This window comes from Micropterus dolomieu, linkage group LG09 (genome assembly GCF_021292245.1).
Source record: "Micropterus dolomieu isolate WLL.071019.BEF.003 ecotype Adirondacks linkage group LG09, ASM2129224v1, whole genome shotgun sequence".
In the NCBI taxonomy this organism is placed as follows: Eukaryota; Metazoa; Chordata; class Actinopteri; order Centrarchiformes; family Centrarchidae; genus Micropterus; species Micropterus dolomieu.
In genome coordinates this window covers 5,877,360-5,891,796 of record NC_060158.1, presented here as the reverse complement: position 1 = coordinate 5,891,796, position 14,437 = coordinate 5,877,360, and the positions used below count along the sequence as shown (strand labels likewise).

The 14,437-nt window shown below is 40.9% G+C and overlaps 2 protein-coding genes across 9 annotated transcripts in view; one reads left to right on the top strand and one right to left on the bottom strand.

Moving 5' to 3' along the window:
• Positions 1-14,437, top strand: part of LOC123977135 (major histocompatibility complex class I-related gene protein-like) — a 232,886-nt gene that overhangs the window by 102,700 nt on the left and 115,749 nt on the right. The gene's annotated exons all lie outside the window — the stretch shown is intronic.
• col11a2 (collagen, type XI, alpha 2) overlaps positions 1-14,437 on the bottom strand; it is a 67,247-nt gene that overhangs the window by 34,532 nt on the left and 18,278 nt on the right. For all 6 annotated transcript variants that reach the window (XM_046059632.1, XM_046059635.1, XM_046059637.1 and 3 more), the window contains 2 exons: positions 2,428-2,589; positions 51-261 (listed from right to left, as the gene is read on the bottom strand). In XM_046059632.1, coding sequence (XP_045915588.1) covers positions 51-261; positions 2,428-2,589 — 373 coding nt within the window. The remainder of the gene's footprint in view (positions 1-50; positions 262-2,427; positions 2,590-14,437) is intronic.

The following is a 14,437-nucleotide window of genomic DNA, read 5'->3' as shown; positions in this document are numbered from 1 at the left end:
CAATCGTGTCATCTCAACCAGTCACAAACTGGTTGCTGCTGGTTACTGACTTGCCATCAGCCAGGTTGACGCCTCTGAACAGTGGATAGTCCTCAGGGGCTGGCTTGCCGTTCTGGTCCTCATACAGGAAAACAGGCGAGCGTCCCATTTCAATGCCCAGCTGCTGGATGCCCTGCTCGCTGTAGATGGAGAGGAGGAAGGCCTGGAGACCAGCCTGAGCCTTAACCAGGGCCATGATGGAGAAGTCCTCCGGGAATCGACCTATTGATGAGGAAAGGGAGGGGAATGACAATGAAAGAAAAAAAGGGTTACATCATAGACATGGGTCACTGCGGCTTGTGGGTATTTTATGAGAAGAAGAAATGAGGAGAAGGAGGCAGTAAAAGAGAACGGAGCCGTGAAAAAAAACTGTACTGCAAGAGAAAGGTACGCCCTGGATCTTTAACCAGAGCACGTTTGCTTTATCGTGGAAAAGAAGGGAGGCAGGAGAGGCAGCTGAAGGTGAAGAAAGAGAAGGCAAAAGAAATAGCTTTGAAGTAGTGCAGGCTGGGAGATGGATAAGAAAATGTGAAAATGAAACTAATGATGAGCTTTAAGGGTTGAAGTTAGAGATCTGTGTCAGGATCAAGTGCTTACGGAATATGAGAATAAAGCGCCATGTGAAGCTGGCATAGATGATGAGGACACATAATAACAGAGCTGGAGAAGGAAGGCTAAACCTCAGAAAATGAGTTGAAAATCAGCTTCGACTTTTGAAGATTTTTTCTCAACCCCATAAGTGCTACCTTCTCTTTTCTCTCCTCACTCCAGGGTGTCAGACAGTACTACTCTCACGTTAATTTGTTATGGCTCTGCCACACAGTTTAACTCAGCTCCTGCACTGCAACACATAATTATACTTTATATCCATGAGCAATCTTGCACAGGGCACAATAGCTCCACATAACTCCAAAGAGCTCTGTTAAAAATACTTCCAGACATAAATAGCGACCTGTAACTCTGATTATAGGTTTCTTTACTCTGGAATTCATAGTAAATATGTAAAATCCTAAAGTATAACCTATGACACAGGAACACAGCCTAATTTCTTCAGATTTGTTGCTTCTTTCCAGAGCAAATTGTCTTGTTGTCAAAGTAAAATAGATATAAAAACTTCATATTTCATTCAAATAGCTGTTTGTGAAATTGTAGACAATGATATACTCTACCACTGCATTTACATTATCCATGAGGTAGGAGTTCATTTGATTAATTTTGGGCTATGTTGATTAATATTCAGCTGTAGGTACAGTAGTCTATGACTTTAAATAAATAACACTAAGTTCTAACAGTATTTCTAGCTAAGTTTGATAAGATATTACAAAAGGTGGTGCCCAGACAAAACAAAGTCCCAAACACTGTATCAGGACATCTTTGAGAGCATTACTGCACCTATTCCATAACTACTTTGCACAGACCTGCAAGGGGTGTTTATCCTGTCATCTATTTTTTATTCTAAGTGTAACTCATGGTTCAATCTATTTTATTATCAGTGACAGTTTGCAAGCAGCAACTGATGCCAGTGGTGTTGCACTGCAGAATTGTTAAACCGTTGATGGGAACTAACTTAATGTATGTTTAAGGTGTCTGGTTTTAATCATCAGACACCTGCAAGATAATATTGATATTGAGTAATTCTAAAAACCTTTAAAATACACACAGATGCAGCTCATTTACACTACCATGAGGTAATAAATATTAGTTTATGTAGACTGAAAATACATGCACAATTTTTTGATTAATATTAACTAACTTTTTGTGTGGTAAGGACGTCCCTAACACTATCAGACCTGCTATATTTACTTGCCATGGAAGCAGCAAGATGCCAGTGACATTTCAATAGCTTGGTTTTCTTTCATTATAGTATACTGTGAAGTAACATGCGTAGCCTGCTATTTGTTCTTTTTTTTCTTAATAAAATACTTACATATTTATTATGTGCACCTTGTACTGACTGCTTTGGCAATATTTTAACTAATTCTAGCCTATCATGCCAATAAAGCAAAATGCAACTTTAAATATTAAAGAAGAAACAAAAATAAGAAACAATCGAATAAAAGGTCTGCATATTCAATCAGTTGCTTTACTATAAAACAACTGTGTAAACCAAATGTATTATGACATTATTGAATTTAATATCAAGAGGATAGTTAATGAGTAAAGTTTCATAAAGTCTGAGAAAATAGCCCTGATCATGTCCCAAACATCTCTTCTGAATCTGTCTCTTACAAGTCCTCCAACATTATAAAACTGCAATGATAAATCGCTATAAGTCTAAACTTAAAATTAAGTTTTGGGCATTTATAGTAAGAGTGGTCAACAATCTTATGACATTTTACAGAGCAGACTCTCCAAATACAGCAACAACAGCCTGATGTCCAGTCCTACCTGAGAAGAGCTGCTTGGTGGGGGCAGAGATCTGGGCCTTCTTGGTGATGCGGTAAGCATGATCGGGGCTGCCGGAGCGGCGGGATGTGCAGAAGCCGGGGACCTTCTTCACGCCCTCGGGGAGAGAGGGAACCTGCAGAGCCCGCAAAACATCCACTGGGTCTGAGGAAGAGAAGCAGAAACAACAACCCATTAGTTGTCCTGTTTTACCCTGTTTTTATTTTCTATTTCATCCTTTTTAAAACTATATTTTAATGTGTTTTTTGAATTTCCCTTTGTTGCTTTTATGTAAAGCACTTTGAATTGCCTTGATGTTGAAATGTGCTATACAAATAAACTTGCCTTGCCTAGATTAGCTGCCCTGTGTGTGACAGCAGCTTACTTCTATACAAGTGGAACGATAAAGCTGAAATCCCCAGAAATCCTGTATTGTAACATCAGCATCACCAATCCAACTGGTTTGTGACACCTTCTGACAATGAAAACCAAACACAACATCAAACTTTGAGTCCTGTTTTCGGGGGACAGAGCACTTCACTCTCTGGTTTTCATTTGTCACTTTCTGTGAATGTAGAAGCGTACATACAGCAAATGGTAATAAATCCCTGCTGCAGCTTTACTTTATGAGTCATTCAGACAGCCACCGGTGTATCTTTTCATAAACATAAAACAGATTATGAAGACTACTTCATAATCAAACTAGAGGAGGTGTCTTCTCCAACAGCTTTTAAGAAGGCCCATCATCCTACAGGCTGTGTAGAAATCACTGTAAAGATCTTTTAAAGCTTAATCCTGCACTTCTGCAATGTTGCTAACCCCCCCCAAAAAAAGAGGACAGTTTAATCTTTCACTACAGCGCTTCTTTTCAGCTGCAGAAACCTAACTTTGCCCAGAGGATAAAAAGTTAATCTTAAAAGTAATCTTAAATGTTCTTGCAGTACTAATGCGATATAGGAGCAGGTACAGGATATGTCCACAATGGCTGCCACTGTACATTTAGGTATAAGAAAGGAAGCACTGTGTCAGAGCAAATGGGCCACAGTCCAAGCCACGTATATGAACCACTGCAGGGCAGGTACAGTGGAGCTCAGTTTAACTCAGAGCGGAGACAGTGCCCTCTATTCTGCTCAGATTTATCAAGCAAACTGAAACAAGTGGCTGTTGATATGATAGTGCTGAGTCAAACGAATATTTGAGGATACACGCATTTTACAGTTTCACCTGACATGCACAAACACACAAAAAATCTGGTATATGCACAAATACACACACTCCAGATATGCAGAATACACCCTAACATCACATACAGACACTGTTCCACCAGTCTCGCATCATGTCTCCACTTTCACACACTGAGGTCAACCAGTCTGTTTCTCCACCCTCAGTCTGCACTGTGGTTTACCTTGTTAGCTTTCTCACATTGCTCAAAGGCACTGTGTCAGTCTGTGTGTTTCAGTGTGAAACGCATGGCTCTTAATTTCTGGAATTCGGTGTTTGATTCCCTTCATGACCATCCCACAATTAAAACGGTACTGTTGGACAGTTTTGGAGAAAAGCAACAACCTTTCTTATTTTGTAATTAATGTCACTACACGAGCAACCAAACAGCAGATGGAAACAATGGCTACCTGATGTCCTTTGCTCCGTGTTTTCTCTATGTCCTCTAAAGTCAACTGTTTTGGAAACAGACATCTTGAATGAACCGATCATTTTTAAACATCTTTACTGTTAGTTTAAAATTCATGTCAGCATTTATTTCAACATAGTAGGCGTCAAATCTTAACAAGGGCGGCTGTCTAATTGCTCACATGAGTTGACTTGCACTGTCTTGTTACAGAACAGTGAAGTGGTAAGGGTGTGTTAAAATAGCCACATGCCACTGATTCCTATAGGAACACTATCTGTGACAAAATCAGGCTCAGTCTTGCTGTATATTGCAGCAATTCAAAACTTCGTTGTGCAATTTGTTTCTAGTGAAATGCACATTTTTGTTAGTTCACCATGAAGAAACCTCTGTATGTATGTATTTTATTGATGTAACTTCTCCCAAGATGCCGAGCTGCTGTCTAATCCAAGATGGAATGACAAATATGCCACACAAATCACGCCAAAGTTTCAAAACAGATGGCTTACAAACACGTTGTTCAACATTTCGCAGTCTGAAAACATAAATCAAATGTAATTCTCAATTCTACCTTACAGTTACATCTTGATGGTTTTGAAGTGAGGCATCTATAAAGTTAAAGTTTTCAACAACACCCAGTATTTTTACACTTTCCTGAACTTGGCTATCCAGCCTCAGCCGTGGCTGGACTTCAAGTGTTTGAGGTGCACCATAGAGCTAACTTTGCTGTTAACAGTCAATTATATTCATTTACAGCCAGCCCTGCCATGGCACTTCTCATAATAAACTTATGATGGCAGTGATGCATTGCCCATGTGAAAACTACAGTGCAGATGAAAAGATTGGAACCAAGCCCTCCTGTGATGCAGCCTATGAAGTTTGTTTTCACTCAACAGCTACAACAATAAACAGATTTCCAGGCACATTACAAGCCAAGCATCATATTTAAAAATGATGTAATCATGCACACCTCAGGATTTTTGAAAAGTACAACAACAGAGCATTTTAACACAATGTGAGAGCCTTTCACCACTTTGCTGAATGTATAAGTAGCTGTAAAGAGCTTAGCCGCGGAAGGTAATGTTGATGTTAAGGAAACTCTTTCAAAATGTTTTCTAGAAATTGACCAAATCTACAATGACATTAAGTCCTGACCCAAGCTGTCCATCAGGCATGAAAAGAAAGGTGGTGCACGTGACATTAATCTGCAGGTTCTCGTCACACATAGAGCGTTAAGACTCATATCACCTTATAATACAAACATAAACTGACATGCATGAATGTATTCCCAATCTGACAACAGCTGTAAAGTAAACTGTAACACGCTATTGTAAAGCCATCTTAATGCGCAGTCACTTAGGATGCTTTATATTGGCCTCTAATGTGAAGTTTCCTTGTGTTTGTCCTTAACTCACCCCGATCCCATCAGTGGCGCTTGTGTTTAGGTGACACCCAGTGTCTCAGAGCTAACAGTTACCCACAGATGGTCATATTTATACAGATGGAGCAAATGGCGCGTGAATTTTGCCTCAGGGTGTCTAGACCACAGTCCATTAACGTCACTCTACACCAGACCGACAGAAAGAGGAAGAGGAGGGGGAGTGAGAGGAAGTGACAGAGTGAAGAAGGAAGGGGAGGAAGAGAGGGATGTATAAGAAAGATGTAAATAGGGAGAGCGAGAGTTAGATTGATCGGTATTGTGATGCTACATTAACCATCCAGAACAGACACTTCCCTAAAAGCAGCCTGAATGGGGGAATGAACCGAAGGGAGTCGTTAATTAGCGAAATTGAAAAGGTCAAAACAGAAATAAAGACACATATGGAGAAGAGGATAAAAAGAGAAAGAGGCAAATGAGCACTGAGCAGGATATAGAAATTTCAGGGTGCTCCTTTAAAATTTAGAATTTTTTCCGGATGCCAATGTCTGACTTGACTTGTAGGTTTTCATCCGTTAGTTAGTCTAGAAAATGTTAGTGTGTTAAAAAAGAACAAGAAACGTTAGATTTTATGTGCAATTTCCAGACTTTTGAAACTTTATAAGACCTCAAAGCATTGAATACTTTTCAAGACTTTTGCAAATCTGAACAGGAATGCTGGGAATGAGAAAGGTAGAGGGAGGAAAGGAGGGAGAGAGAGGTTCAGGCAAAGGCGCAGTGTGTGTTTGTGTGTGTTTTGGGGGGTCAGGCAGTGACAGTAGACAGCGTGGTTCTGTGATGGCAGGATCCTGGATCAGATTGCAGCCCGAACTCCCCCAGTACACCCAGTACAATGTGCCGCTCTGTTCCCCGCTGCCTGCCCAGCTCACATCTGCAGCCGGGGCCCTTCCTGCCTGGAGGACCACAATCACGACAAAAACACACCCACAAAAATAACACGCAGGGCCACAGAAGTACACACTCACACGGCTCAGGCGGGGAAAACTGCACCAACACACCTCGTGAGACGAGGGGTGGTAAATATGAAACTAGACATGGTAGAAAAACAGAAAGCCAGGGGGCACAAACTCTCTTTCTTTACTTTCTTTCTTCTCCTTCTCGTTCCATCAGCCTTTCTTACTATAAGCGCTCACAGATGGTAGCAGCCCTTTGATGTAAATGCAGGCCAATTACACTGCTGTCATTAAGACAGGAAACAGGGCTCCCAGACACGTGAGGGCAGTTACAACCGCTGCTGTAGGTAAAGATTACAGTAGCCTGTACAGCGATCCCTACTGACAGCTGCACTGGCTGAAATGAAAAAGGACATTTTTAGTACATATGACACTCGTAATAGATCATTAATGAAGTGCCTCTAAGACTATAATACGTCTGCTTGATGTTCCTTATTAGGCTTAATTGAAATTATTTGGGAAGGACCTTGTATAATCCTGCTGGTTTTTCCTTTCTGAACCTTCTTTAAATATTTATTTTTGTATTTATAAGAAGAGTGCACCTAAACTGAACTAACCTTTTTACCACTGAACACAGGAACTGTGAGATTAGTTGTGCAGGCATATCTATGTTTGAAATCTTGTCAGTACACTTTGAAACTTTAAAGAAGTCTCTGCAGCGACTAATAGCAATAAATACCTCATATGTACAAATTATACATTTTCTAAATACTTTAGAAACACAGACTTGATTTTAGTGAACTCCAAATAATTTCTTAGATTATCTTTTCTGATAGTGATCAGAACACATGTTTAATCCTTTAATTCAGGTAATATGTTATGTTATATATTCCTCTGAAATAATGATATGCGGTTTGGCGTATATTATATATAATATAATATTTTTTCAACAGGTGCTCCAGGACTGAAACAATCCTTTCACTGTTATACTCTATTCCACTCAGTTCCACAACTGACCAAACAAGCGTATCACACCCTGATAGAAAACACATGTGATACCCAGGTTACCAGTCACACTGCAAAATGACTAAAACTAAAATATTTTTCAGCAGTGTTTGTATTACTGTAGTTCTCCACAGCTGCCACTAGATGGAGCTAAAACAGATTTAATGAACAGTTAACAAAATACAGTCAAAGTCTGTTTTAAGGGCTGGCACAACATGATGTTACACACAAACACACACACACACACACACACACACACACACACACACACACACAGGTGTTTACATGTACACACACTATGCAAACACACGCTCACATGAGTGAGAGATAAACAATGCTAATGTTTACTTAACGAGTAACTTTTAATCTGTACATTCTGGCAGCAAACAGGGTAAACGACTTGACTAACCGAACACACACACACACACACACACACACCTCTTCTGTCTGAACACAAAGCAGGTGGACACACAGATTAAACCCTGTATACAGACACGACACATCAGAATGAGAAGACAGTCACAGTAAACTAATTCAGCTTGTTGGTTTACTTATAAAGCGAACATGAAACATTAAGCAAACCAAAATTATTAAACACCATGGACAGCTCAAATAGTACTTTTAAAAGAAAATTTGTAAAAATCCTGGGTTATTTATTAAAAACTTATGCATTATGTTTTTCTGTTGAAACCTGAGTATATTGTCTGCACACACAGCCATCAGGTCAGCCCTCAGAGCCCTGGGTCATACTCTCACTGCAGACTTGTGTGAGGTGACAACTTTGAGGACCTAAGTTCACTTCAGAGGAAAACCTGTTTTTCCTCTCCTGGACTTTCTGCCTTAGATGCTCTGTGTCACAGTTTCTGTGTGTGCAGGCGTGTGTGTGTGTGTGCGTGCGCACGTGTGCCCTTTCCTCTTTTGGTACAGCTGTGTCAAATACCAGACACACACTCCAGCTGACACGCTGACCCCTCACCTCTCACCTTTACACAACGACCACATTGTTAGACACACGGAGCAAGAGGGACGTGCAATATTGACCACAGATAAACACACATACACATGGACGCACGGACACACAAATTCATCTGTACACCAACTTTCTGTGTCAATATTTGAGTCTCCTGGTATTTCTAAGAATAAACAGAGATGTCAGGATTTCAGGGACCTGACATTAGAAAAAATTTAATTAAATAACAAAAAGTAAATTATAAAATTAATTCCAAAATTTAAACTCAGCATCAACTAAACTCAAGTTGTTCCTCATTCACCAGCTGTGTCCTCATCCACCCAGCTGACCACGACAGCTAGGCGTATGAGCAGCTGCAGGTTATAATTTCCAACATGGTGCTCTATAGTTGCCTTGCAAAGACAGACAGAAAATCCATTATGAGTACCCATGCTGTAAAAAGGGGGTTATTAGACTTTACATTATTTATATGGTATAAAATGAGGGTTTGGTTTGTCAGTGAGTGTTAATTATCATGTGGATGCCACAGCTCAGTCTCCGGCTAGCTGCTCTGAAAGGGAAAAATACCCATACAGAACTATCCTTTGTGCTATAATACATGACTTCAGTAAATCCAGAGCTAGGTGTGAGAGGAAAGGGGAGTGGGTGCATATTAATTATAGTCAGCTGATCCAGCCACCACAAATGTTTCATTGATTTCTCTCAACAACACCGATGGACTCAACAGCAAAATGGAAAGTAGATTTACATAAAACTTGAAGAGTTCATAGGTAATTAATGTAAAGAGAACGATAGAAGTACAAAAATGAATCTGAGCCTTGACGACAGCAGTAGATCAGTGATACCGGAGCATTTTAATAGCATAATGTCAATTTACAACATAAGTGAGTTAAAGAAAATACAACACAAACTGTACTTCAACTTATCTCTTACAAAACAAAATAACTGATCTTGATTAATGATGAGAAATCCAATGTCTGTCTTGCAGAAAGCCTTTAAAAAAACTGAGTAAAACAATCAAATTAAAGCACAATATACACACAGCAAGGTAACTTATTAATGTATGACTGTATGCAGGTCTTTGCTCACAACATGATTATGTGCTGTTCTTCAAAACACCCATTTCTGAATAAAATCTAACACCTCTGTCATCCCGACATCACACATCAATCAGAAAAGCAGACTGAGCTGGTTTTCCTGGATTGTGAAGGGACATAGAACAAAAGGGAAGGTGGAACATTATTTTATATCAGGGTGAAACTAAACATGCTATTATTGCACATAAACACCAAAAGGGGACCAAGAGGCAACACTGATAACAAGATCTGCATTCAAGGTACAATTTATTATCATGTAGTCAAATAACTTCTCTCTCTATATTAGAATATTATTTCTTGTACTAACAAAATCACTGCTTGAGCTGTTTTATCCAGTGCTTTTAGCTCTTTGCACCTGCCTCTATCAGCACTCATTTTAGAGTATCAGTACTAATGAATCCCTTAGCCCATGTGGTTTATCAGTCACTGCAGAACAGTGCCAACATTTACTGTACTGTGTTGCAGCCTTGTGTGGTTTCTTCATTCCCTCCATTGAGAACATGCTGCCAACATATACCCAAGTCCTCTACTGTCCCCTGTGTGCCATTATGTGGTCTGTGCCAGTCTGTGTGTGCTGCACTGACGCAGCCAGAGAGTATCGTGCTGGAGTCTCGTGTGGTTTCAGGGCTGGAGGCCACAGTCTTAGTTTGGATCTGAGGGAGGATACTGGCACCACAAAGCCTACATGGGACCACAGAGCCCTGAACAGACAGGGGACAGTCAGTGGTTCCCTGTAAAATACTATCACATAAGACAGACAGTAAGCAAGGGCAGAAATTAGAAACCTGTCTGAGACCCACTGATGTGTCTCTGCTGAATGGTAAGACTTCACAGCTCAGGAAACTGGTCAGTGCTAATGCAGATTACACACAGAGGCGACAAGTCGGATAATAAAGACCAGTGTAACAGCAGGGGACCGGCATTACATGATAATCATCATCACTGTTTATTGCGACTCCTTCTCAGGGTGGAAATCCCCACATCAGAAATCTAACCTACATTCGGGGACTCTTTATAGGTGTAATTTAGCTGGAAAAAACAAGTGTGAGGAGAAGGTGTATAAAGAGCAGAGCAAGAGCAGAAGAACTTTGATTGGTTGTGATGTGCTCAGCCTGCAATAATGCAACCAACAATATTTTATTTATGCCCATTGCATTGGGTATTTAAAATGATAAATCGATATCTGAAAGTTACTAAGGACACTGTACGTGGGGAAGTTCTTTGTCTGTTTACCCTTAAATTATCTCTCCAGGGTATTTCCTATTTCCCAATGCATGCTGGGATAGACTCCAGTCACTAGTGAGCCTAATCAGAAATAAAATGTTATGAAGAAGGAATAAAGGAATGTTGAATGTATTATACAATAATTTGAAATTACTGCATTAGGACACTTCAAATTGTCCCTGATAAGTTCTGAAATGTCAGGGAGAGGAAAGTGTTTTCCTGTGATCAACCAGTTTCTGGCATGTCTTCTATGATAGACTGAAGACATTCCTCTCATCTCAGTGTAAGCAAACAAGTAGCTTAAACCAACATTTAAAACTATTTTCAACTGGATATGGTATTAATGTCTGGAAATGAGATGTACATTAACATTACAAGTAAAAGCACACAGCTGGTCTCCGCACCCTCCTACACTGACTTCCTAGAAGCAGCAAAATAACAGTGACTAGGAATAGCATCATATACTGAAAGTCTGTCATTATAAAGTTGGCACACTCGCCTGCCGTCCCTGTACATCTTCTACTAAAACAGAATGCCTTAAAGGAACGACGCCTAACTATCCACACACCACTAAATCATCTCCTATGAAACCAAGGAAGAAGGAAGAGCTATCTCTTCTAGTCACTATGTTCACATGCAGCGCTAATGTGGTTTTGTCTGAGAAAGGATTTTACAAGTTCACAGTTGTGTGCATGTTTTAATCTTACAACCACAGTCTGAGTCTTATCTATTCATGCAAATGAGATGATTTTGCATCTGTGGTTGAGGCCACTGACAGACTGAGAGCCTCTCAGCAGTCCTGATTAGTTGCTCAGGATTTCATTTTTGTACGCTTCAAACCAGCTTCTCTATAGGAGACAGAGTTACACACCGAAGTGTTGAATATGTGTGAGCTAAAAAAGTGGACATCCTCTGCTGTCCACTTTGTTAACAGTCTGTAAACTGGTGGACATTAATGACATGCTAAAGAAACAAGCCACTTTCAGAAGGGGGACGTTTTTTGCCCTGAACTCAGTGTCCCAGGCAGTCTGTCCTCACGTGTTGTGTTCCCTCACCAACATAGCAATCTTCCATCACACATGGTTAGGTTTAGGGTTGAGCTATGGCTGTGGTTTGCCAACATACCACATTATATGATGACTACATGGCTGAAAAGTAAACTCATATTTTCTTATTTGTTTTGGCTCATAGCTAATCATCTTTGTGTCATGATGAGCTTTGAGAAATATTTGCAACACTGACATCTGATGGGGAGAAGGCATCTGACAAGCTAAGACTAGCCAGTACAAAATTATTAAACCAAACATATTAACCCTGGACAACAAGGTATGGGTAAAAAAAAAAAAAGAAAGAGAAGAGAGTATAGATGTGTATCACCGGAGCCACAAGGGAAAATTATAACAAAGCAGAGGAAAATCAAAAAGACAAGGTTAAAGCTGACCGACTGAGTCACATGTGACCAACAGAAGCTTGAAATAATACGCACTTCCATACAGTCACTGGAATGAACTGTCAAAGCCCTGCTCAGCCACCACATATAGGAGCTCTATTCAGTGAGTGAGTGAGTGAGAGAGAGAGAGAGAGAGAGAGAGAGAGAGAGAGAGAGAGAGAGAGAGAGAGAGAGAGAGAGTGAGAGAGAGAGTGAGAGAGAGAGAGAGGGAGAGAGAGAGGGGTAATGTTATGTTTAGCCAAACTGAGACAGACTGCCCTTTGAGGAGCTCTGCTTTGAAATGAGGTTGAGGAACATCCATGTCAAGAAAATATTGCCCTCTGATTTTCTCCTCCTTTGAACAAAACTGGGCTTTCATGCCTTTCTAGGCCCAAAGCTTTCTGGGTAATGGCTGTGCCTCATCATCCATCCCTCCTCTTTTTTTCTAGTCTTCATTCTCTCGGGGAAGACAGAATAAACATGAACAATTCTGACCACTTTCTTCTCTAAATCGGTCTTTCACTGCTTGGGTGGGGCGCTGTTATAGTTTACACTAACATCTGCGTTGCTGCACCACACTGGGCGCACAGGAACGCGCATACAGACGCGCCGCGCCGCGCACGCAGTGGTCCAGCGCATCTGGCCAACTATGCGCGTATCCATTGTGCGCGCACTGGGACGCTACACGCACAGGCACCTAGGGGGCCAGGCACGCGCTTACAGGTAAAGGGAGTGTTTTATTTGCGTCACTCTGACACGATCACAGCGTCGGATGATTAACAAAAACTTTTTCCACGAACACCTCCGCGAGCACAGCGCCTCCATCAGCATCCAGTAAGATGAGAAATTGAACCTGCCCGAGGTGCTGCACACAGAGGCGCATTCACATTGATGGGGCATACATCTCCACACCCTGAACTGGGGGAAAACATCCATAGCTTACAGACGCATACACACAAACAGAACTGTACAAAGCGCACATAGACACGGAGACACTGAACGCTTTCACTCTCAAACCCCTGCGACCGAAGTGCTCCGCAGCATAATAACCTATTCATAAAAAAGCAGAAATGTCTCAGGCTTCCGCCTCCAAAATACACACGGGAGATGACGGGAAGGTGCAATCGCCTTTCGCAATCTGAAATTGGAAACGGGGCCAAAGAATACACTGAAGGAGGGCAATTTCTGTTACAAAACCCCCCATTGGTCAGTAAGTTGTCCGCGCAAGTCACCCAAACGAAGAATAAAGAGCCATTGATCCATCTGTCAACTGAAACTTCTAAACTAAATGTATTTCTCCAAAAACGTTTGTGTAATCTTAACCTGCTTTGGTGTTTCTGTTCAAAACTTGCATTGTGTGGCTCAGCCAAAGCAGTCAAACGTCGCTTTAACTAACAATAACTATCCAAAAAATATTTTCCAACCAGCTTCAGATCCACAAAAATTACAAGTTCATAATTTAGAAGTTTCATTGAAACCTCACAACATAGCCTCTCATATTCAAAAACCACAATTTCAAGTCGTGTTGCTGCAATCTTTTAATTAGTATTCATTTCAATGGTGTGTCACGTGCCATTCCGCATCAAAAGTCCTCAGTCAGATCTGAACTCATCAGGACTCAGGTGAATCAATGGATTCTCTGTTATTAAAAATAACTCAGGACGACTAGCGGTCCGCCAGGGAACTGCAGCGCATACAGATCATTCCTTTTAGGCGAAATAATCTATAGGCTAAACTGTGAAGAGCGAAAGGAGAGGAGGGGGCATACAACGTTAAACCTTAAAGTAAAACACCGGATCCAAAATCTTCTACACGCCAATGCCTACCCCATTCTTCTTAATAAGAATGTACCTATCTTTGTAAATACTATGAAAAATAATATAGTACAGAAGGAAAACACGCAAAATCCACTTTCCTTAGTCTTAGTCTAACAGAACTCGGTGCAGAGATCCCTCCTCCCTGACAACTCTTGACCAGAGGCAGTGATGGATGGACTGGTGCACAGGCTGAACTGGTAAACCCTCAGTCAACCTTAGTCCCTGCAGCCAAGTTTACTCAAAGCAAAAAAATAAGAGTACAAATTTTAAAAGCGGGACGTTTTCAGACAAACCTCATTAAAAACGACTGTAGCAGCTCTTTGCACCGTCCTACCCCATGTCCCCCTGCGGATAGGGGCCTACGCAGTGCGTAAAATGAGCACCATTCTCTCAAAACTGAACGTGGTTCTTAGTAGTGAGTTTGTAGTTTGTAAGAAGATAAATAGGAAAAGTAATCAGGAAAATTGTTCAAAATGACTAAAACGCCACCTGGGTGGTTTGAGCTCAGCGGCT